Here is a 24967-nt window from a genome sequence, read left to right as displayed (position 1 = left end):
AATAACACACGGTGTCACATTGAGGGCTGTTGTAACACATGGTGTCACATTGAGGAAGGTTAATACACAGGGTGTCTCATTGAGGACGGATATAACACACGGTGTCACATTGAGGTAGGTTTTAACACACGGTGTCACATTAAGGACGGTTATAACACATTGTGTCACATTGAGGGTGGTAATAACACGGTGTCACATTGAGGGCTGTTGTAACACATGGTGTCACATTGAGGAAGGTTAATACACAGGGTGTCTCATTGAGGACGGTTATAACACACGGTGTCACATTGAGGTAGGTTTTAACACACGGTGTCACATTAAGGACGGTTATAACACATGGTGTCATATTGAGGACGGTTATAACACATTGTGTCACATTGAGGATGGTAATAACACGGTGTCACATTGAGGGCTGTTGTAACACATGGTGTCACATTGAGGAAGGTTAATACACAGGGTGTCACATTGAGGACGGTTATAACACATGGTGTCACATTGAGGGCGGTTATAACACATGGTGTCACATTGAGGGCGGTTATAACACACGGTGTCGTATTGAGGGTGGAAATAACACATGGTGCCACATTGAGGGTGGTAATCACACATGGTGTCATATTAAGGGCTGTTATAACACATGGTGTCACATTGAGGACGGTTATAACACATGGTGTCACACTGAGGACGGTTATAATACATATGGTACAGCACTGAGGATGGTTATAACATGGTGTCACATTGAGGACGGTAATAACACATGGTGTCAAATTGAGGACGGTTATAACACATGGTGTCACAAATATTAATGAGGGTGGTAATAACACATGGTGTAAAATTGAGAACGGTTATAACACACGGTGTCACATTGAGGGTGGTAATAACACACGGTGTCACATTGAGGGTGGTAATAACACATGGTGTCAAATTGAGGACGGTTATAACACATGGTGTTACATTGAGGACTGTTATAACACATGGTCGCATGGTGTCACATTGAGGACGGTTATAACATGTTCAGCCATATAGCCCTGATTGATCTACTGTCACGTTCTGAATCCCAGCATCGCCAGTTCACTTCAGTGATCTTAGGAACAGTATGGATGTAGCCACAAAGGGAAAGTGTAACAGGTTACAGTTCCAGTATAAGTGGACTGATTCACTAAAAGCAACATTTCTTTCAAATATCACGCCAGCTTCTACCACTGATATGCTAGAGAATGCAGTTCCACGTTCTCTCTCGGGTGGGTGTGAAGTCGTTTCTCTGTTCACAGGGGCGGTATTCTGTGATCTATAAAAGATCTATACGTGAACGATATAATAAACCCCCATGGTATGTTGACTTGGTAAAGTGTCTTTGTTAAAAACATGAGCGATAATTATGATGACATTTTTTAAGTTAATATTGATAACCGAGCTCGAGGCCTACGGCAATATTAATCCCTCTGCATAAAAAGGCGAGCCTCAGTTGTAGATAATGACAGGGCGATCACTTTGTTGAGTATTCGTAGTGAAGTATTGACTTCCTTTTTTAGTCTGTCTTACAGACCCTGATACAAATATATATCAAATACAGCCCATGCAAGTCTATAATATTTGGCAAGTCTAGATCACTGCAGTATCTGAGAATGAAGAGAGTTACTGGGCTCCTTTTTATTATATTTTTATTAAGATAACTGAACAACTGTTTTTTTATGTACGATATGTTCATTTCAGAGACTAGATTTTAGTCTATTCCTTTTTAAGTAAGAGACTTGTATTTTGGGAACATGCTCTTGTTAAAATATCAGAATGTCAACCCGACTTTCCAAAGGGGTATTCGACTATGGATAACTGTTTTGTTTTTAAACGTCGTTTTTTATTGACTTTTCTAAGGCCTTTGACACTATACAGCTGCCTCTTTTGTGGAATTTTTCTTATAAGCACGGCTTGAGCTAAAAAATGGGGAAGATGTTGCAGTCAAATTAAAATTGTGTCAAGACATGTGTGAAGTCAAATAATAGTATGTCTGGTATGTTGTATTGCTCCTTGGGCGTAAGACAAGGTTGCATGCCAAGCCCTTTCCTATTTCAGTTTTTTATCAATCAGTTGGTTGTAGAAATGGAGACAGAATGTTCCTTTGGTGTTCAGTTACATCCTGATAATGTTCATAGATTATATGTAATGTCTATATGCTATTTTTTACCTGTATGTAGTGCACACTCGTTTGTACATTGCCATATGTATGTACACAAAGGTCTGAGGCCTACACGTACTGAAATGAAATGAAAATATAGGTGTCACATCACGGACGGTTATAACGCATACAGTGTCACATTGAGGGCGGTTATTACACATGGTGTCTCATTGAGGTCAGTTATATCGCATATGGTATGACACTGAGGGCGTTTATAACGCATACGATGTAACATTGAGGGCGGTTATAACACATGGTGTCTCATTGAGGTCAGTTATATCGCATATGGTATGACACTGAGGACGTTTATAACGCATACGATGTAACATTGAGGTCGGTTGTTACGCATGCGGTGTCAAATTGAGGGCGGTTACAGCACATTTTTTGTCTGTTTGTGGATTATCTGTGCATGCATGCAATATGCATTACGGTACACGGCAATGAATACCCTGTACCCAACAATATCTGCTGTTTGTTTTTTAATTCCTGTCACTGGAAAAAGCTGTACCAGTAGCTATCATGTTGTTATGTGTACAAGTTGATATCTTGAACATAAGGGGGCACAACGATTACGTTCAGTGTGAAGCTACGGTGGCCCATAAGGGACATAGATTCTGTTTTTCAATATTTTGATGTTTCACTTACTTTTATCGTTACCTTTTGCAAATTAACACAATTTTTCATACAAATATGTTATAAATCATGTATAAAAACAACCGAAACATGGAAAATGTACTTTCAAGTAGCTATTGAGTCACTGAAATGTGAAGCGATAATGTCAAAAACTAATATGAAACCACATATATTTATTATCACGGACAATGCACTATTGCCTGCCAAGTCCCTTATTATCATGGACAATGCAATATTGCCTGCACAGTCCCTTATTATCATGGACAATGTAACACTGCCTGCCAAGTCCCTCATTATCATGAACAATGCACTATTGCCTTCCAAGTCCTTTATCATCATGAACAATGCAACACTGCCTGCCAAGTCCCTCATTATCATGAACAATGCACTATTGCCTTCCAAGTCCTTTATCATCATGGACAATGCACCATTGCATTCCAAGTCCCTTATTATCATGGACAATGCACCATTAGGTGCCAAGTCCCTTATTATCATGGACAATGCACCATTGCCTTCCAAGTCCCTTATTATCATGGACAATGTAATATTGCCTGCACAGTCCCTTATTATCATGGACAATGTAACACTGCCTGCCAAGTCCATCATTATCATGAACAATGCACCATTGCCTTCCAAGTCCTTTATCATCATGGACAATGCAACACTGCCTGCCAAGTCCCTTATTATCATGGACAATGCACCATTGCCTGCCAAGTCCCTTATTATCATGGACAATGCACCACTGCCTTCCAAGTCCCTTATTATCATGGACAATGCACCATTGCCTGCAAAGTCCTTTATTATCATGGACAATGCACCATTAGGTGCCAAGTTTCTTATTATCATGGACAATGCACCATTGCCTGCCCAGTCCCTTATTATCATGGACAATGCACCATTGCCTGCCAAGTCCCTTATTATCATGGACAATGCACCATTGCCTTCAAAGTCTCTTATTATCATGGACAATTCACCATTGCCTGCACAGTCCCTTATTATCATGGACAATGCAACACTGCCTGCCAAGTCCTTTATTATCATTGACAATGCACCATTGCCTTCCAAGTCCCTTATTATCATGGACAATGCATCATTGCCTGCCAAGTCCTTTATTATCATTGACAATGCACCATTGCCTTCCAAGTCCCTTATTATCATGGACAATGCACCATTGCCTGCCAAGTCCCTTATTATCATAGACAATGCACCATTGCCTGCCAAGTCCTTTATTATCATGCACAATGCACCATTGCCTTCCAAGTCCCTTATTATCATGGACAATGCAACACTGCCTCAAAGTCTCTTATTATCATTGACAATTCACCATTGCCTTCCAAGTCCCTTATTATCATGGACAATGCACCATTGACTGCCAGGTCCCTTATTATCATGGACAATGCACCATTGCCTGCCAAGTCCCTTATTATTATCGATAATGCACCATTGCCTGCCAAGTCCCTTATTATCATGGACAATGCAACACTGCCTGCCAAGTCCCTTATTATCATGGACAATGCAACACTGCCTGCCAAGTCCTTTATTATCATTGGCAATGCACCATTGCCTGCCCAGCCCCTTATTATCAAGGACAATGCACCATTGCCTGCCCAGTCCCTTATTATCATGGACAATGCACCATTGCCTGCCCAGTCCCTTATTATGACGGACAATGCACCATTGCCTGCACAGTCCCTTATTATCATGGACAATGCACCATTGCCTTCCAAGTCCCTTATTATCACGGACAATGCACCATTGCCTGCTAGTCCCTTATTATGACGGACAATGCACCATTGCCTGCACAGTCCTTTATTATCATGGACAATGCACCATATCACAGAATGCAGGATCCAGACAGCAATACTGGATGTCTAATGGCCTCAAAGGAGATATGGTTACGTGGCTGCAACGGACGAATATTACCTTTCCTTCCAGGGATACAAAATCACAACTCGGTGAACCACCAAATCTAACAAACCTGAGCCAGTGTACATATGTTTGACAATTACATTAAAGGTCAAGGTCACGTCGTCTTACGACTTGCCCCTAACCAACGATCTGAACTTAATAGAGTTGATATGGGGTATCGTCAAAGTTGACGTTTTACGTTTGAACAGAACGTTTAACTTGTGGGATGTTGAAAAGCTAGTAAATAAATCCCTTGGTCTGGTAACAGTGGAGACATGGCACCACCGTTGCGTTACCAATGTCGTCAAGGAGATAGAGTCAATATATTGGTCACATGATGGACTTCAGCAAGCATCAGTCCCACCTATAGTTGTGACTATTAGCAATGACGAGGGCTGTGACATGAGCGAATCAGATTGCGATTATAATTATACTAGAGACAACCCCACTTATGCTTCCATTCCCCGTACCGTTGTGTTGCACGTGCGTGTTTGCGCTGTTGCTCCTACCGGTGTGCCCCCTCCGTTCAAGATGTCAATTTGTACACATCACAACATTATGGTTCCTAAAACAACTTTTTACAGTGATGGGAATAAAAATAACAAACAGCAGATATAGTTGGGTATTCATTGCCGTGTACCGTATTGACATTTAATGGACTATTCCCGATTTTGAGTTATTTTGCAATTCATCGTTCTCATTTGGAGCCCAACGGACTGTTTTTGTAAAGCAAAGAGGGTGTCACATTTGACACTACAGCAGTACACATTTAGTATAGGGTGAAGAAAGAAGCAACATTAAGTGAGAGCCAGTATTGATAATAGAAGCTTACCGGTGTGTGTGTGTGTGTGTGTGTGTGTGTGTGTGTGTGTGTGTGTGTGTGTGTGTGTGTGTGTGTGTGTGTGTGTGTGTGTTTGTTTGTGTTGTGTGTGTGTGTGTGTGTGTGTGTGTGTGTGTGTGTGTGTGTGTGTGTGTGTGTGTGTGTGTGTGTGTGTGTGTGTGTGTGTGTGTGTGTGTGTGTGTGTGTGAGCGATATGTACTTGCGTACGTCTGTCAGTGTATGTGTGATATGTACTTGCGTATGTCCGCCGGTGTGAGTGTGTGTGTGATATGTACTTGAGTATGTCAGTCGGTGTGAGTGTGTGTGAACTTGCGTACGTCTGTCAGTGTGTGTGTGTATATATGTGTGTGTGAGCGATATGTAGTTGCGTATGTCCTTCGGTGTGAGTGTGTGTGTACTTGCGTACGTCTGTAAGTGTGTGTGTGTGTGTGTGTGTATGTGTGTGTGTATACTTGCGTTCGTCTGTCAGTGTGTGTGTGTATACTTGCGTACGTCTGTCAGTGTGTGTGTGTGTACTTGCGTACGTCTGTCAGTGTGTGTGTGTGTACTTGCGTACGTCCGTGGGGGTGTGCGTGTGTATGTGTGCGTCGGCATAAAGTGGTGTGCGAGTGTGTGCGAGCGTGCGTACATACGTACGTACGTACGTACGTGCGTACACACACACACACACACACACACATACATACATACATATATATATATAGAGAGAGAGATATATATATAGATATATGTATGTGCGTGTGCGTGCGTGCGTGCAGGGTTGCGCATATGTACTCTTCCTTTCCGAAACGTTTCAAAAACGCAAAGAAAATATTCGCGTACACAGGGACGTGACGTTCGACATCTCGTATTGCATCACATCCAAATATGGCTGTCACGCGTTCGTGACTCACGCCATACGAAATACACTGATAACAATTTCTTCCATGTTTACAGTTTGATTTCCCGTCAACAACAGCCAGATGACACACGTACGCCATGGGGTATGATCACGGGAGTTGGAGATAACCATGTGCACGTAGACACGACATTTGAAAATGATATGGAACTGATAACATTCTTACCATATTGATATGGCCCATTGTATCTTATATACGAGTATGTACACTGAGATAACGCTGTTGCTCACCAGGTATGGTCAATTTGATAGAAGCCACCGCCGTATTTCGATGTGCAGAGTTGCGTCCCTTAGACGTTCCAGAACCCTGTGATCGTGGGTTCGTATTCTAGATTCGCGCTGATTATTTCTATGTTTATGAGCTCCGTACCATTGTTCGTAGGTTGAAGTAAAGTGGTACAATAAACATAAAAGACCTGGATACGAGGCCTTACCTTAACTGTTTTCTGACAATCTCCTCATGCCAAATTCATAGAAATAATATATGAACCGGACATATACAAAACAATATTGATCGTGCTGAAGAAATGCTTTAAATAACCTGCAAAACGTTTATCAGGTAACCAATAGGCGTAAGGTGAACCGAGGGTGTCAATTTCTGTCAGAGAACGCTCTGGTGTTAGGCGAGATGAGAGAAACAGGATATTCCACGAGACGCATGGAATATATTATTTATTTTATACTTTTTGTGTACTTGTCTACCGAAAATTAAGTTCTTTCATTACAAATGTAAAACCTTGAAACGTAAATTCTCCCTACCTAACACGCAACGATGTTTCTCCACGTTTGCAAAATCTCAACAAATAAAAACAAAAGAAATCAAAAATATTTGAGGTCACTAAAATTATTTATCAAACACTTTGATATGATTATAATATTATACAAAATCAAAAATTATTCTTGAAAGCTACGAGCTAACCTGGATCTTCACGGGTCCCATTCGGTTGGTCCCGGAATGGCACGAGTTGGTAACGAAAGGTCTTTTTTAGTGTCATAATCTTGGGGAAATTCTTTCGAATCGACCTGCCCTGTTCGATAAAATCTTTACGCGACCTTATGAGATGCCCGATGCTAATATGCTATTTTCCCCTGAAGCGTCACTTGAAACAGACTGGTAATATGGGTGGAAAGTAGTTATTTGTAGTGCGGACGAAGGGGCTTGTAGAGGGCATGTAGAGCAATAGAAGCGGTCATAAAATACACCAACTCTACAATCAGTCAGTGAGTGAGTATGGTTTTACGCCTCTTTCAGCACTATTCCGACAATATCACCGCGGGGGACACCAGATATAACCTACATTGCGAATCGAACCCGGGTCTTCGCCGTGACAAGCGAACGCTTTAACCACTAGGATACCCTTCCAGCCCTAAATGGAGCAAGAGAAAAAATCAAATCACAGACATGCAACTCATTGCCCGGTCGAGTGTAGTGAGTACACAATCACAGAACTTTAACCAACAAGTCTGTCCTTGTCCATGAGTAAGTGTGTGAGTTGAGTTTCACGCCGCTTCATGCCATACTTCAGGCAAGCCACAGCGCATCAGCTTAATGCGGGAAACAAGCCTTAGACGTTTGCTACAGTAACTTAATATCAAGGGATACCGAAGAACACGGGTATGATGCTTATGAACACATAATCATAATTTTACTGAGTGCGGCGTTAAACAACAAACCAACAACAACATAATCATAATTAAGGCGCATCTGCACCCAAGGGACGCAACTGTGCACAGCGAATTGCAGCGCATCAAGAGACTGAGCCACCATGCCCGCGACATCTAGAATCTTTACGGGTTTCTTGAGATATATAATGTATTGTTCTTTTGTAAGAAATAATTGTCGGAAGCCAAGTTCTTTCAAATTCCGTCTTTGTTCTTTCAGGAGTACCCTACGTGTGATTAACGAAAGGGTGGTTGGGGCAGCACATATAGTGGTTACATTGTTAAGTCACGACAAAGGCTCGATTCGCAAATAAACAGACACGGACACAAATACACATCTACTCACTCAAGGATAGAGGAAAGAACACACTGATCTCTCGCAAGACTTTAAAGTTTATTCAATATATAATTCAAACATGTTACACAACATTTCTCATAGAAAAGAGATTGCTCGCAGTTTCTCAGCTTGTAATGGCCGCGAGAAGCAGTTCAAATTAAGGCGTAACAATACCACAACGAAAGCCAGCCTGGTTCCCTGGGTATGCGGCGCTGACTGGGTTCTTGTCTTCCTAAAGGACAGGTGGTGACCGTTTTCTCATCGGCTGCGATTGGACGACAGTAAACAAAGCATTCATTGGAGTAGCGTGAAGTTGTGAAGTAGGTATGTGCTCCAGACAAATAACAATCAGCAGGGCAGTTTTTATCTCCAAAAACAATCTTTCGTGTTGTGCGTGCGTGCGTGTGTGTGGGAGAAGGAGGTCAGGAAGGGTCGAGCGATGGGTCCTAAGGGGTTATATGTTTCATTGGGTTAGAATAGGTCTTCAGCAACCCATGTTGGTCCAGACTCGATTATTTACAGACCGCCGTCATAAGGCTGGAATATTGCTGAGTGCTGCGTCAAACAACAATCAAACAGTCATATGATTCATAACTTGACCTTGCGGTCCATATGCTTCTTTAACAGTGAGTGGTTTGGGTTTATCGCCGCTTTGAGAAGCGTCAAGTGTGTAAGTCTTAGACATTGTCCACAAGGACGAACCAAGGAAAATGGCTAGTACTAACTTTAACCCGATGATTAAAATTATCTGACTTTACTCTCAGAGTTCTGGATCATTTGGTCATGAAACTTTTAATCGATGTTATTAGCAGCATGCAGATGTTTTACGTATCAAAGGTAACCCTCGAGGGATACCAAAAGTAACATGTGACAAGTAACATAAATATTACATATGAATTATTACAGCAACTTCAACATCAGGGCGATCGTTAATTACGAAAATATATTTTGAGAAAAAATATTCTTTCATAGCCTTCGGATAGGAAAATATAATATATGAATTATAATTCTTCAACAAGAGCGACTTTTAAACGATTGAGGATAGGGATGGAGGTGAAAAGACAAATAATATTTAGCCAGGCTTCAAAACAAAAACAATCGTCAAGAATGTGGATGCTGGCAACAACATTTCCATGTTGTTGTGTTAGTCTGAACATGGGTTAGAGGAGCAATCAGATTTAAAAACAACAGCTTCGTTTTGGCGACAGAACTGATAGGCTGCCATCAGCCCCGATTCGATGGCCCCTTGCACCCAGCCGTGAGAATGTGAAAGAGCCTCGCCAGCAAGGTAGACTGGGTGTTCTGCTTCCTGAAGGCACATCATTTGATCGTGTTGGCCGGGGGATTGGCGTATAAATCCCCCACGGGCGTGGACGTTCTTCCCCCAAGAGATCACCACGCCCTCTACAAACTCGTCAACTATCTCGGGATGTATTTTTGCAACTTGTTCCACAGCACTCTCTATGGCTGCTGCATCAGATATCGAGTCAAAGAACTCGCTGTCCTGGCCCTTATTATACACTAGGATGACGCCACCCTCGTCGATAGGGGAACCACAGTTACTCTCATCAAGATAATACAGTTGACCTAAAAGGAAAATAAGACATAAAAACGAAACAACTCGTGAGCGAATTCTGAAACCCACGAGTCCTTGAGCCAACCAGAGAGGGTGCCAACTTTCACCCTCTAGGCATCCTGCAGGCCACTCAATTTGCCTTGTCACCCAATTTAAGTGAGTGAGTGACTATGGTTTTTACCCCGCTTTTGGCAATATTCAAGCACGGCGGGGGGACACCAGAAATGGACTTCACACATTGTACCCATGTGAGGAATCGGACCCGGAACGCTTGAACCACTTGGCTTCCCCATCCACTTCAGTGTCATATCAGTGTACACAGCTTGTACAAGTGAATTTGAGTGGTCATAAGCCTAGGGATAAATGTTTTATCGATTTGTCTCTCTTTGCAAAGAAATAGATAAACATAAGTTTCAACATTGAAATAAATATTTCATGGTATCCAGCGTACTTCACTGCAGCATGCGGAACACCATTTACCAAGGATTGGCATCCGGCCAAATGGGGGTTGGCACCCTCATCTAATATCAACTTTATATTTCATGCTTTACCGTTTCTTGATCTTAGCAAATGAACACAATCATTCACAATCACAGAACACAACCATTCATAGTCACAGAACACAACCATTCAGATGTAGAAATGACACTTAGGAACGATTGCATGTGTAAAATATACACAACAATAGAACAGCGCGGCTTTATATTATTATTTAACGAGAACGAATCTTGTATTTTCTCCGCGATCCTGATGTGTATCATCGTTTAATGGGTCATTCATTAAAAGGATGTTGTGGGGCGATATCAAAGGAGCCGCTCAATGTACACAGTGCCGTCCGTTTCGCGTAAACTACCACCCTACCCTGTCAGTAAGAGTTATGTAATCGGTACACAAATATATTTGGTGCGATGTCAGTGTGGAAGGAGTTTGAATTACGTCCGCCAGTGGCCACAGAAATCCTCAAAGTATAGTACCAATCAACAAGGCCAATGCCGTACTAATAACCTAGTGACTCACGTAACAACGGCTGTCAATATGTCTGCTACAGCTACCATACCATCATCCCTGTCCCAACTGGCGTATAAACGGCTTATTCAAAATATTAATTTTAGAAACGTCGTTACCAGACTAACGTACGTCGTATTCAGTCCTCAACTGGATGTTACATTCCTTATATCAGTTAACAGCCCTGTTTGTGAAAATATTTACTAGACATAAGATTTAAAGACTAATAAAATCAATTGTAAGACCGCATAGACAATAAAACCGAATAAAATATGTCTTGGTATCATCTCTTGTGTATTAGATTATGGTAATGACCGGAAATGTTATAACGTTAGATTAAGAAGGAGAAACATTAAAGTGTTTTACAATACTTGGAAACATGAGCAATAAGATGTAGCAACATAAACATGCATGGAATAGGGAAAACGGTGAAAACAAATTGAAAAGGATTTTAATACAAAATTATCGAACTAAATAACTTGCCTGAACAGAAGGGGTACCCAAACTTGTTTGACAGTTATTCGTGTGTTGTAGACTGTCGAATGGGACTCATGTGTGTACGTAGGGTACGCATATCTATTGCAAGTTTTAGTACTCATACACTTTCTCTTTTTGTGTTTTGTTTGTTTGTTAGTTGTATCACGCCACACTTAGCAATATTTCAGCTGTATGACGGCGGTCTGTAAATAATCAAGTCTGGACCAGACAATCCAGTGATTGACATCATGTGCATCGATCCACGCAATTGGGATACGATGACATGCATCAACCAAGTCAGCGAGCCTGACCTCCCGATCCCGGTAGTCGCCTCTTACGACAAGCGCTGTCGCCCTTTTACGCCAAGAATGGGTTGTTGAAGATCTTCACGGGTCCATTGAATGCAGGGATTTGTGTAAAGTCATTTCAGACAGCATACAATGCTAACTCAAAAATTATACTCAGTGTCTCCGCAAAGTAATATAGTACGGTACTTAGAGTACATGTGAGATTATACTCAGATTAGGGAGATGTTTAATCCATATAAGGTGTTATTATTCTACCTAACAATGTATGTAATGAAATGAATGCAAAACAAACTCAACGGCTAAAAGGTTTCATTGAAAAAACTACCCCTAGTCTTGACTAATAAAACAACTGCAACCCGACACAGATTAAACGCAACTTACAAACACAATCATAATCTGGTTAGTCTGTATCACTCAACGAGGCCGCTTACTCTGCCCACAGTATGACAGTATTGGGCAGCTCAGTAATTAGGAGGTAAAACCAGGCATGAGTTTTGAGTAAAGGAACATATATATTCTCGCCCATGCGCCTGCCCATGGGCCAAACCTTTTTCTCGCCCATGGGCGAAATATTTCAATATCGCTATAAAATAGTTGAATTAAGTTAAAATGAGTTAAATTTTGTGTCATGATACTTGAATAAATACATTTAATGTATTTGCGAAACAAAATCATGAGTTTTAAGTAAAGGAACATATTCTCGCCCATGGGCCACACTTCGCCCATGGGCAGGTCCATGGGCGACATAGTCTAAATATTGAGTTTTTGAACAATTTCTTTTTCATTTTTTCTTCCTTGGTATGTTCCCATGAAAACTGCATGTTTAATTTTGTAAATACCTTTAACCGAGACTGGGCAAAGACCGTAGAGTTTCTGGACTTTTGGGTTTCCAGAATTAAAATGGGACGAGTTATTTGCATTCGGAACTCTTTCATTACAATCGTTTTCGTGATTCAGAAATCAGATATGCCTGTCTGAATGTTTGGAATACTCGTACCGAGAATTTAAAAGCCTCGGCGTTCTTTGTCGCGACACCCCATGAAGGTGTTGTCAGATCTTTACACAGAGTCAGGGTCATACCTGGGTCAGATAGATGTGGATTCGAATGTTTGAAATGACATTCACGAACTTGCACAAGCACAAACGTCAACGTATGCAAGAGAGACCGTGGCATGCGAATCGGGAAATTTTAAAAACGACATTCCCTTAATGTTTCACCGTACATATTGGAAAATAGCAGCATAAAAATAGCCTGTACAATCATGTTCTCTAATATGCTTTCAGGTCATTATTGTGTAATAAAAACCGTTCATAATTTCAAACATTCAGCTTAATGATACCGGTAGAATTACAAACGGTCTTGAAATTGTATTTCTATATGTTCAAGCAATCTGTAAGAAATGAACTCTTATATAAATATACCCTTATGGTAATGATGAAATGTAGCGTTACCAAATTGGTATTTATATGTAGCGTGTAGACTGTACACATATGCAAGCTTGACAAAGTAATAAATGATAATCAATATACAGCTAAAACTTTTCTGTGACCTGCAACCATGCAACTGTTGAGTCACTGTCAAGGTCAACCAAATCAATATCAATCAACTTTCACTGGAAGTTGAAGTTGTTTAATCTGTTCAACACATGATATACTGCATGATGTGATTGATTTTAGTATATCATATGCGCACACCATTATATATCATAGACGTCCTCGCTGGTATAGTGGATATATCGTTCGTCCGGAGAGAGGAAGGTCATTGGCCGCGTCATACCAAAAGACGTTAAAAGACGGCACTTGTTGTTTCAATGCCTGGCGCTCGTCATTCAGGGGATAAGGCACGGACTGGTAGCCCCGGAGTCAGTATGCTGTATCTGAGTGGAATATCCACGTTACTTTGCGGCTTGATATGTCAGTGGGCTAGGACTATAAAAGCGGCATCAGTGCAGACTGGTATAAGCAGCCGCACGCACACACGCACGCACGTACGCACGCACACATACAGACAGAAACAAACACATAAACACACACAAACAAACAAACACACACAATCAAACAAACACACGCACACACACATACACATACAAAGACACACACACAAACACATACAAACACACACAAACTCATACAAACACACGCACACACATACGCGTCCGTGTGCGCCTGCGACGCTTAACCACATTTCACATCACCTCAAACTATAAAGGCTCCGTTAAGGCTGGAAATGATAACATTTTCCTTACAGCCCAGACAATCATGACATTCACGGAACAAACGTTAAAACCTGATTTCTTTACCAGACAGAAGAAACGCTTTGAACACACAGAACAAAGAGACATATGGCGGGATGATGAGTTAATTGAACACAAGTTTTACCAATCGGGAGATCGGTGGTAGCCATTCCACCCTGATGACCACCGGAGGACTTCCAGAAGCTAGTCCTGCACCGTAACGCTATCTTGTTAACCGGTATGTAGTGGGCAGCAGCAATGGCACGGTGCTTCTCGGGAGAGAAGGGCACGTTCATCTGCCGGAGGATGGGGAGAGGAACGGTGATGATGACAGCGTCCCCCGTGTAGGTTACAGAGTCATCTGATACCTCGTCCCATCCCGTTACCGTGGCAAGCTCTTCGCCGCCTTCAGACATCACCTGTGTTGTTATGTGACAGAGCAGTTAGTGATTATGAGCTCTCTGAAATCTACCCTTTTCAGCACTCGGACAAATTACAGTCAGTTAAAGAAGCCATCGAACCGGACCACCAGATCCAATTAGGTCGCCTTCAAGACCAACAATTTGTAACGGCCTGACAAATGAACGTTGTAACCAAATGACTGCACAGTAGACGGTCATCGTTATTGTTTCGTTTTCATATAACAGGTTTTCATATAACACGTCTGACCGTTTTGATACTGACCTTCTCAACAGTGTAGACCCGTACGCCGTATTTGATACATCTGCTAAGATTAACATCAGGATTCCAGCCATTTGGGGTTGGCCGCATGAAAGCAAGTGGTAGTGCATCCATCCCGTCGCGGGCAGTGTATACAGGTTCCAACATGAACCTGCCCATGTCATTACGGAGAGTCTCAATCAGACTGTTGTTAAGGAAGGACGCAGCATAGCTGAGATAGATATATCCTTCAATGGCTATTTGTGGCCATGGCCTCAGTTTATGAGACGTCGCCTGGTTGATGTCAGTATGAAGGAACTCGTGGAGAGACATGGAACTCCACTTTCGCACCCAGAGATCCCAGCCACTTGTACTCCCATCTTGCATTAGCTCCTTCATCACTGGAGCAATAGTCGCCTTCCAGTAGGACACTGAAAGTAAAGGAAGCCTTAAAACCAGGAAACATTTTGCCTGCATCGCATCCATCTCTTCAAACATTAGGAGAATGAATGTTGTTTCCGCTGCAATCAGCAGTATTTCTACAATGTCACTATGACCTGTAAATAATCGACTTTTAAACAAACAATCAGAAACTGAAAGAATGTTCTTGGTTGACTTTAAGGGCATGTGTGGTATACTTGTGACCTTGTATCCCCCGGTCACAAGAAGATAACATTGCAGGAAATGCCATCAACTGCCAAGGTATACATTCATACCAGTCAGCCGCGGCCAGTCAGTCCCACTTTTTGCACCAGTATCTACCCTCCCCTTCCGCAATCAATCCCTATCCTCCGTTCCCCACCCAAACACTACCTCAATACCCAACCCCATCCCTCCCTCCATACCCCATCCAACGCTACCTCTATATCCCACCCCAACCCTCCGTCCAAACCCCACCCTAACTAACCCTCCATACACAACCCAAACCCAATCTCACTACCCCAATCAAGCCCTACCTCCACACAAAACCCAAACCCTGCTTCCATCACCCTCCCCAACCCTCCATCCAAACCCCACCCCAACCAACCCTCCATACACAACCCAAACCCAACCTCAATACCCCAATCAAGCCCTACCTCCACACAGAACCGAAACCCTGCTTCCATCACCCTCACCAACCCTCAATCCAAACCCCACCCCAACTCTCCGTCCAAACCCCACCCCAACTCTCCGTCCAAACCCCACCCCAACCCTCCGTCCATAGCCCACCCCAACCCATTCTCTATGCAGCACACAAAACCTCCCTCCATACCCCACCTCAACCCTCCGTCCAAACCCCACCCCAACCATCCCTCAATACCCCACCTTAACCCTGCCTCCTACCCATGGCCAACCCAATGGGATGAGAAGTACCAAAGGGTCTTGAATAAAATAATTTACTTACTTATGTCGGATATATTCAAAGCTTCTTTGATTTGAGGGGTGATATTGTTGTCCCATCCCTTCCAGTGCTTGTCACAGTAAAAGCCAGGGTTCCGATTCCACTCTTTACCGAATTTCAAAACAGTTCAAATGTCAAAATTCAATTTTAATTTTTCTCTGTTTTCGAAATTATAAAATGACCTAGTAAGTACCTAGCGACCTCCTATATTCTTCATTTTTCTTCTCAATGGTTAAGTTTGAATATTCGTCTGTATAATTTAGAACTACACAGGCGACTGGTTTTAAAACAGAGCAAAGCCAAAACGCTTGTCCTCTCTGACCAAATAATATCATTTGAATTCACCACCATTTATATCTATGCAATTTCTAATGCAAATTTATAATTATTTCAATTGCCGTATCTAAACGTATACACTTATAACTTGTTGCATAGACATTGTTACCATTTACAATTAAAGTAATCGTAATATTTTAGCTTTTCTGTTAAACGGTAATCTGATCGTACCAACCGCATTGGCGGATGTAAACACAAAAGTCACTTCCCTCAGCATTAAGACTCATGAAGCGTGTATTTTTATGGATGATAATGGCCATGTGTTGCTATGTCGTCAATTAGCTTATCGTTTTGTATTTTAACCTGGTCCATAAACATAAGTACTTTACTTTGTTAACTAGTGGTAGTGTCATAGTTTCGACTTTGTCCTGTTTCTGTAGTGATTAGTGCAATCTTTAGACATCTCTTTCATCAACCTGTAAATAGACATGGATCAATATCTCCCTCTTGCAGGACATAGAAACCCAGTTGGACATGGAGCAATAAATTTCTTGCATGAAGAATATACATGTGTAGCCGGTTAAAGAGGTAAAAAGCTCTCTTCAATTATTATTTCTGATATAAGATAAAAGACGTATACCTACCAGATAAAGTATGTTTTTCTCCGTGAATGTAGTACAGGCTGTGAGGGTTATTTTCTCTGAAAGGGCATTTGTGGACATTGAAATGTTCCATGTAATGAATCGTCAGGTAGTGGCTTGGTGGGAATCTCATCGCTCCAGCTGTTCAGTAAGATAAACGGTTTGGCAGATAATATTATCTCCCCTACTACAAAGAGGACGGCGATCTGATATTCTAAATCACAAAAACCCTGTTTTTAACATAGAGCAAAATCTTCCTCCTGCTCGACATTTATACGCAGTTGCACATAGAGAAATATCTCCCTCTTGCAGGACATAGAAACCAAGTATGGCATTGGGCAATATCTCCCTCTTCCATGACATAGAAACTTAGTTGGACATTGAGCAATATCTCCCTCTTCCATGACATAGAAACCCAGTTTAACGTGGAGTAATATCTCCCTCTTGCAGGACATATGAACCCAGTAAGATATGGATCAATATCTCCCTTCTTGCAAAACACATAAACCCAGTTGGACATGGAGCAATATCTCCCTCTTGCGTGACATATAAACCAAGTTAGACATGGATCAATATCTCCCTCTTGCATGATATAGAAACCCAGTTAGACATGGATCATTATCTCCCACTTGCATGATATAGAAACCCAGTTGAACATGGAGCAATATCTCCCTCTTGCAGGACATATGAACCCAATTGGACATGGAGCAATATTTCCCTCTTGCAGGACATAGAAACCAAGTTTGACATGGGGCAATATCGCCCTCTTGCGTGACATATAACCAAGTTACACATGGATCAATATCTCCCTTTTGCATGATATAGAAACCCAGCTAGACCTCGATCAATATCTCCCTCTTTCATGATATAGAAACCCAGCTAGACCTGGATCAATATCTCCCTCTTCCATGACATAGAAACCGAGTTTGAAATGGAGTAATATCTCCCTCTTGCATGATATAGAAACCCAGTTGGACATGGAGCAATATCTCCCTCTTGCAGGACATAGAAACCAAGTTGGACATGGGGCAATATCTCCCTCTTGCATGATATAGAAACCCAGTTTGACATGGAGCAATATCTCCCTCTTCCATGACATAGAAACCCAGTTGGACATGGAGCAATATCTCCCTCTTCCATGACATAGAAACCCAGTTGGACATGGAGCAATATCTCCCTCTTGCAGGACATAGAAACCAAGTTGGACATGGAGCAATATCTCCCTCTTGCAGGTCACATAAACCCAGTTGGACATGGAGCAATATCTCCCTCTTCCATGACATAGAAACCGAGTTTGAAATGGAGTAATATCTCCCTCTTGCATGATATAGAAACCCAGTTGGACATGGAGCAATATCTCCCTCTTGCAGGACATAGAAACCAAGTTGGACATGGGGCAATATTTCCCTCTTGCATGATATAGAAACCCAGTTTGACATGGAGCAATATCTCCCTCTTGCAGGACATAGAAACCCAGTTTGAAATAGAGTAATATCTCCCTCTTGCAGGACATATGAACCAAGTTGGACATGGAGGAATATCTCCCTCTTGCGTGACATATAAACCAAGTTAGACATGGATCAATATCTCCCTCTTGCATGATATAGAAACCCAGTTGGACATGGAGCAATATCTCCCTCTTGCAGGACATAGAAACCCAGTTGGACATGGGGCAATATCTCCCTCTTGCATGATATAGAAACCCAGTTGGACATGGAGCAATATCTCCCTCTTGCAGGACATAGAAACCCAGTTAGACATGGATCAATATCTCCCTCTTGCATGATATAGAAACCCAGTTGGACATGGAGCAATATCTCCCTCTTGCAGGACAAATGAACCCAATTGGACATGGAGCAATATCTCCCTCTTGTGTGGCATATAACCAAGTTACACATGGATCAATATCTCCCTCTTGCAGGTCACATAAACCCAGTTACACATGGATCAATATCTCCCTCTTGCAGGTCACATAAACTCAGTTGGACATGGAGCAATATCCCCCTCTTCCATGGCATAGAAACTCAGTTTGAAATGGAGCAATATCCCCCCTCTTGCAGGACATATGAACACAATTAGATATGGATCAATATCTCCCTCTTGCGTGACATATAAACCAAGTTAGACATGGATCAATATCTCCCTCTTGCAGGACATAGGGCGAAACCGCATTATCAGTGGTTCACATTTGGAAAGGGAGGTCACTCTAAATTCAAACGGGAGCTATCTCCGTTGTTTTCGTATTTGCGAGAAATGGCATCAGTCATGCTGTACGTTGTTGGTCCAGCTATTAAATGCCCAGCTGATCCCTAAGGTAAAACGTATTCTTAATTGAATGTTTGAATGCATTATATATTTATGTTTCCATCCGTACATCTTCTTAGATTGGTTTAGTGCTGATAACCATTTTCTAAAATGTGGGCCCACATTGTTCCCGTCATATATGGTGATCGAAACAAGTGGGCCCACATTTGTATGTAACCTAGCTTCGTTAGGTTGTTTAATGAGTTCTGATAATCAATTCCTAAATGTGGGCAGACGTTCTTCTGTCATATTGATTGCAACAGGAGGGACCACATTTATTAATCGCGAAATTCTACTTAAAATATTGATAATCATTTTCTCAAATGTGGGCCCACATTGTTCCCGTCATATATGGTGATCGAAACAAGTTGGCCCACATTTGTATATCTCCTAGTAGGAAGACGTTCTTCCGTCATAGTGATTGCAACAGGAGGGACCGCATTTATAAATCGCTAAGCTTCATTAGCCTGGCTTACTTATAACCATTTTCTAAAATGTGGGCCCACATTGTTCCCGTCTTATAGTGATCGAAACAGGTGGGCCCACATTTGTAAATCGCTGGGCTTCATTGGGTTGACTGAGTCATTTAGACTAGTGGGCTCACATTTGCATGGGTATGTGACATTATATATTATTCTCATTTTGTAATATTGATGGGAAATATCTTTATAAATGCACACAAAGTCTTTGAAGTTTGAATAACGTCATCATAGCTGACCACACTAGTTTTGCAAAAATAGTAACAAAGCAAGAAACTTAGATCTACTTCAAATTAAATTTACAGAGGGAATACCACTCATTCTACTTTTTCCAGAATAACACATCAATCTGATGATAAGTTTGCCGCTGGAAATATGTCTACACTTGAATTGATCTCGGACATGACAGTCATGATACAAGCCTCAAACTTTTCCGAGAACTTGTTCCATAAGAGGAATAACTCATGAATATTAATGATCCCGCGACCTAGTTTGGCGATGTTCGTATACGTGAGTTCTGCTGTATTGTCATCGCATTTGTACATTCTAATCCAATTATAAGTCATAATACTTATTTTAAATAGACAAAATAGCAGTTCGTAATGCGGGTTAGTTTACATTGTACATATTCTCAACAACAAGTGCGTTTAGTTTCGAATGTGGGCCCACCTCGAACTTTCGATTAGGCAAACGGAGTTAGCTCCCTTCTCAAACCACAGATAATGCGGTTTCGCCGGACATAGAAACCCAGTTAGACATGGATCAATATCTCCCTCTTGCAGGACATATGAACCCAATTGGACATGGAGCAATATCTCCCTCTTGCAGGACAAATGAACCCAATTGGACATGGAGCAATATCTCCCTCTTGCAGGACATAGAAACCAAGTTGGATATGGGGCAATATCTCCCTCTTGCAGGACATAGAAACTCAGTTGGACATGGAGCAATATCCCCCCCTTGCGTGATATATAAACCAAGTTACACATGGATCAATATCTCCCCCTTGCATGATATAGAAACCCAGCTATACCTGGATCAATATCTCCCTCTTGCATGACAAAGAAGCTCAGTTGGACATGGGACAATATCTCCCTCTTGCAGGACATAGAAACCAAGTTGGACATGGTGCAATATCTCCCTCTTGCATGATATAGAAACTCAGTTGGACATGGAGCAATATCTCCCTCTTGCGTGACAGAAACCCAGTTGGACATGGAGCAATATCTCCCTCTCGCGTAACATAGAAACCCAGTTGGACATGGAGCAATATCTCCCTCTTGCGTGACAGAAACCCACTTAGACATTGAACAATATATCTCTCTTGCATGACATAGAAACCCAGTTGGACATGGAGCAATATCTCACTCTTGCAGGACATAGAAACCCAGTTGGACATGGGGCAATATCTCCCTCTTCCATGACATAGAAACCCAGTTTTGACATGGAGCAATATCTCCCCTTTTGCAGGACATAGAAACCAAGTTGGACATGGAGCAATATCTCCCTCTTGCAGGACATAGAAACCAAGTTGGACATGGATCAATATCTCCCTCTTGTGTGACATATAACCAAGTTACACATGGATCAATTTCTCCCTCTTGCATGATATAGAAACCCAGTTGGACATGGAGCAATATCTCCCTCTTGCAGGACATATAAACAAAGTTGGACATGGAGCAATATCTCCCTCTTGCAGGACATAGAAACCCAGTTGGAAATAGAGTAATATCTCCCTCTTGCAGGACAAATATACCCAATTGGACATGGAGCAATATCTCCCTCTTGCATGATATAGAAACCCAGTTGGACATGGAGCAATATCTCCCTCTTGCAGGACATATAAATCAAGTTCGACATGGGGCAATATCTCCATCTTGCAGGTCACATAAACCCAGTTGGACATGGAGCAATATCTCCCTCTTCCATGGCATAGAAACCCAGTTGGACATGGAGCAATATCTCCCTCTTGCAGGACATAGAAACCCAGTTAGACATGGATCAATATCTCCCTCTTGCATGATATAGAAACCCAGTTGGACATGGAGCAATATCTCCTTCTTGCAGGACATATAAATCAAGTTCGACATGGGGCAATATCTCCATCTTGCAGGTCACATAAACCCAGTTGGACATGGAGCAATATCTCCCTCTTCCATGGCATAGAAACCCAGTTGGACATGGAGCAATATCTCCCTCTTGCAGGACATAGAAACCCAGTTGGACATGGATCAATATCTCCCTCTTGCGTGACATATAACCAAGTTACACATGGATCAATATCTCCCTCTTGCATGATATAGAAACCCAGTTGGACATGGAGCAATATCTCCCTCTTCCATGGCATAGAAACCCAATTGGACATGGATCAATATCTCCCTCTTCCATGGCATAGAACCCAGTTGGACATGGAGCAATATCTCCCTCTTGCAGGACATATGAACCCAATTAGATATGGATCAATATCTCCCTCTTGCGTGACATATAAACCAAGTTAGACATGGATCAATATCTCCCTCTTGCAGGATATAGAAACCCAGTTGGACATGGAGCAATATCTCCCTCTTGCAGGACATATGAACCCAATTGGACATGGAGCAATATCTCCCTCTTGCAGGACATATGAACCAAATTGGACATGGAGCAATATCTCCCTCTTGCAGGACATAGAAACCTAGTTGGACATGGAGTAATACATCCCTCTTGCAGGACAAATATACCCAATTGGACATGGAGCAATATCTCCCTTTTGCGTAACATAGAAACCCAGTTGGACATGGAGCAATATCTCCCTCTTGCGTGACAGAAACCCAGTTGGACATGGAGTAATACATTCCTCTTGCAGGACAAATATACCCAATTGGACATGGAGCAATATCTCCCTCTTGCGTAACATAGAAACCCAGTTGGACATGGAGCAATATCTCCCTCTTGCGTGACAGAAACCCACTTAGACATTGAACAATATATCTCTCTTGCGTGACATAGAAACCCAGTTAGACATGGAGCAATATCTCCCTCTTGGGTGACATAGAAACCAGGTAACATGTGAGGAGAGTTGTATCGTCCTTCCTGCATTTAACATAACACATAATGCGTTATGCAAACCCCAGTTTGAGCTGTATACCCATACTTTATTCAACACACGTGATACAGCACTACATGCACAGGTCGACTGTTTTAATACAGTAATACACAACTACATGTCCAAGCACTCCTCCTGTTTTACACACAACCAGATATACCGTGAGCATTTTCAACCTTCCCCACCTTTCTCGACAACAAAACGCAACACAATATTCAAACAGAGCAAAGATTACGGCCTTATTTGTGTTGCGAACACAAAAACTAAGACTTTTCTGTATTTCTGCTTATTCTCAAATGACCGAAAGAAAAATGTCCGTTTGAAGAAAAATGTCCCATGTGTATGTATAATCCCGCCCAGTACAGTACAGCAACACAGACTAAGGACGATGGGCAGCTAGTTAACCATATACCAACCGTCTGCGTGAAGTCCATTTGCGAATCTTATTGTTTTGATGCGTCCCCCGACTCTGTGTTCGCTCTCAAGAATGGTGACCTGCAAAATTCAACCACCTGCTGTTTTCATCTCAACTATAATCAGTGGTTATCACAACAATCTACAATCAGCTGCCACTGTTGCCATTCCTATCACACCAATGAACTTCTATCCCGACTACAAAGAGCTGCTACAGTTACCATCACGACTACAAGCAGCTGCTACAGTTACTACGACTACAAGCACCTGCTACAGTTACCACCCTGCTACAAGCAGCTGCTATAGTTACCATCACGACTACAAGCAGCTGGAAACAAATACCATCACGACTACAAGCAGCTGCTACAGTTACCATTCTGCTACAAGCAGCTGCTATAGTTACCATCACGACTACAAGCAGTTGCTACAGTTACCATCACGACTACAATCAGCTGCTACTGTTACCATCACGACTACAAGCAGCTGCTACAGTTATCATCACGACTACAAGCAGTTTCTACAGTAACTATGACGACTACAAGCAGTTGCTACAGTTACCATCGCGACTACAATCAGATGCTACAGTTACAATCACGACTACAATCAGCTGCTACAGTTACCATCACGACTGCAATCAGTTGCTACAGTTACCATCGCGACTGCAGTCAGCTGATACAGTTACCGTCACGACTGGAATCAACTGATGTTACCTCACAACAATGAGCTGCGGTCCCTACGATTACAATGAGCTGCTGTTACCACCACGACTACAATCGACAGCTGTAACCACCATGCACACAATGAGCTGCAACTGTTCTCATCACGACTACAATGACCTGTTGTTACCACAACAGCAATCCCCTCACGACTATCTGGGTTGAAAATAGGTCTTCAGCAACCCGTGCGACTAGGCTTGTCCTAAGAGGTGACTAAGTTTTTATCGCCAAAAACATTCGTGGTGTGTGTGTAAGTGTGTGCGTGCGTGCGTGCGTGCGTGCGTGTGTGTCAGGAGGTGGTCTGGACGTGTAGGGAGTGGGGTCTAAGGGGTCATATGTTTCAATGGGTAAGAATAAGTCTTCAGCACCCCATGTTTGTCGTGAGAGGCGTCTATGTTTGTCAAGAGGCGACTTAAAAGGATAGGGTTGTCAGGCTCGCTGACTTGGTTGATGCATGTCATCGTATCCCAATTGCGTAGATAGATGCTCATAATGTCAATCACAGGATTGTCTGGTCCGGACTCAATTATTTACAGATCGCCGTAAATATAGCTGGAATATTGCTGAGTGCAGCGTTAAAGAACCAACAAACCCGCAAACCACAAACAAACAAACAATCAGCGTCACAACATTTAGGCTCAGTCATATAGACGCACAGAATACCTCATGCCCAGCTTGTTGTAGCTCGTAAGCCGCAGCCAGGCCCGCCACCCCTGAACCCACGATAAGCACGTGTTTTGGTCGTCTGGTCACCTCTTGGAAGTATGGCGCCGGGTCGTCAAGGTCAGCGCCTTTGGCGCATGCGTAGTTGAGACCCCCGGTCGTTATTGTGTCAAAAAATGGCCTGAAGTTGTTGTCTTGTTGCAAGATGCTGGCTTTTGTTTCTTCATCTGGTAAATTGTGCACCAGAGAGTCAGCTATTCCAGAGATGCTCATCCTGTGACAACACTGTAAAGAATTGT

General features: G+C 42.3%; 2 protein-coding genes across 2 annotated transcripts; one reads left to right on the top strand and one right to left on the bottom strand.

Moving 5' to 3' along the window:
• Positions 1 to 4192: 4192 nt before the first annotated feature.
• LOC125374578 lies at positions 4193 to 4582 on the top strand. The gene has a single exon (XM_048385473.1). The coding sequence runs from the start codon at positions 4193 to 4195 to the stop codon at positions 4580 to 4582; it is 390 nt and encodes a 129-aa protein (XP_048241430.1).
• A 3903-nt stretch (positions 4583 to 8485) lies between these two features.
• Positions 8486 to 24945, bottom strand: LOC124110692 (putative L-amino-acid oxidase YobN). Its single transcript, XM_046470032.2, has 7 exons — positions 24669 to 24945; positions 23292 to 23370; positions 17011 to 17148; positions 16094 to 16195; positions 14734 to 15140; positions 14195 to 14468; positions 8486 to 10036 (listed from the first exon to the last, which is right to left on the bottom strand). Exons 1-7 carry the CDS (start codon positions 24939 to 24941, stop codon positions 9594 to 9596), a joined length of 1716 nt encoding a protein of 571 aa, XP_046325988.2. The 5' UTR covers positions 24942 to 24945; the 3' UTR covers positions 8486 to 9593.
• Positions 24946 to 24967: the final 22 nt, after the last annotated feature.

Source organism: Haliotis rufescens, unplaced genomic scaffold (assembly GCF_023055435.1).
Source record: "Haliotis rufescens isolate VD_foot unplaced genomic scaffold, xgHalRufe1.0.p SCAF_10, whole genome shotgun sequence".
NCBI lineage: Eukaryota > Metazoa > Mollusca > Gastropoda > Lepetellida > Haliotidae > Haliotis > Haliotis rufescens.
Note: the sequence above shows the minus strand (reverse complement) of the source record. Positions and strands in the feature narration are given on the sequence as shown.

Coding starts and splice junctions, on each gene's coding strand:
- LOC125374578 (XM_048385473.1), top strand. CDS start 4,193: ATGGACAATGCACCATTGCCTGCCAAGTCCCTTATTATTATCGATAAT.
- LOC124110692 (XM_046470032.2), bottom strand. CDS start 24,941: ATGAGCATCTCTGGAATAGCTGACTCTCTGGTGCACAATTTACCAGAT. Junction 23,371..24,668: donor TACAACAAGCTGGGCATGAG/GTATTCTGTGCG, acceptor TGAATTTTGCAG/GTCACCATTCTTGAGAGCGA. Junction 14,469..14,733: donor GGGTCTACACTGTTGAGAAG/GTCAGTATCAAA, acceptor ATAACAACACAG/GTGATGTCTGAAGGCGGCGA.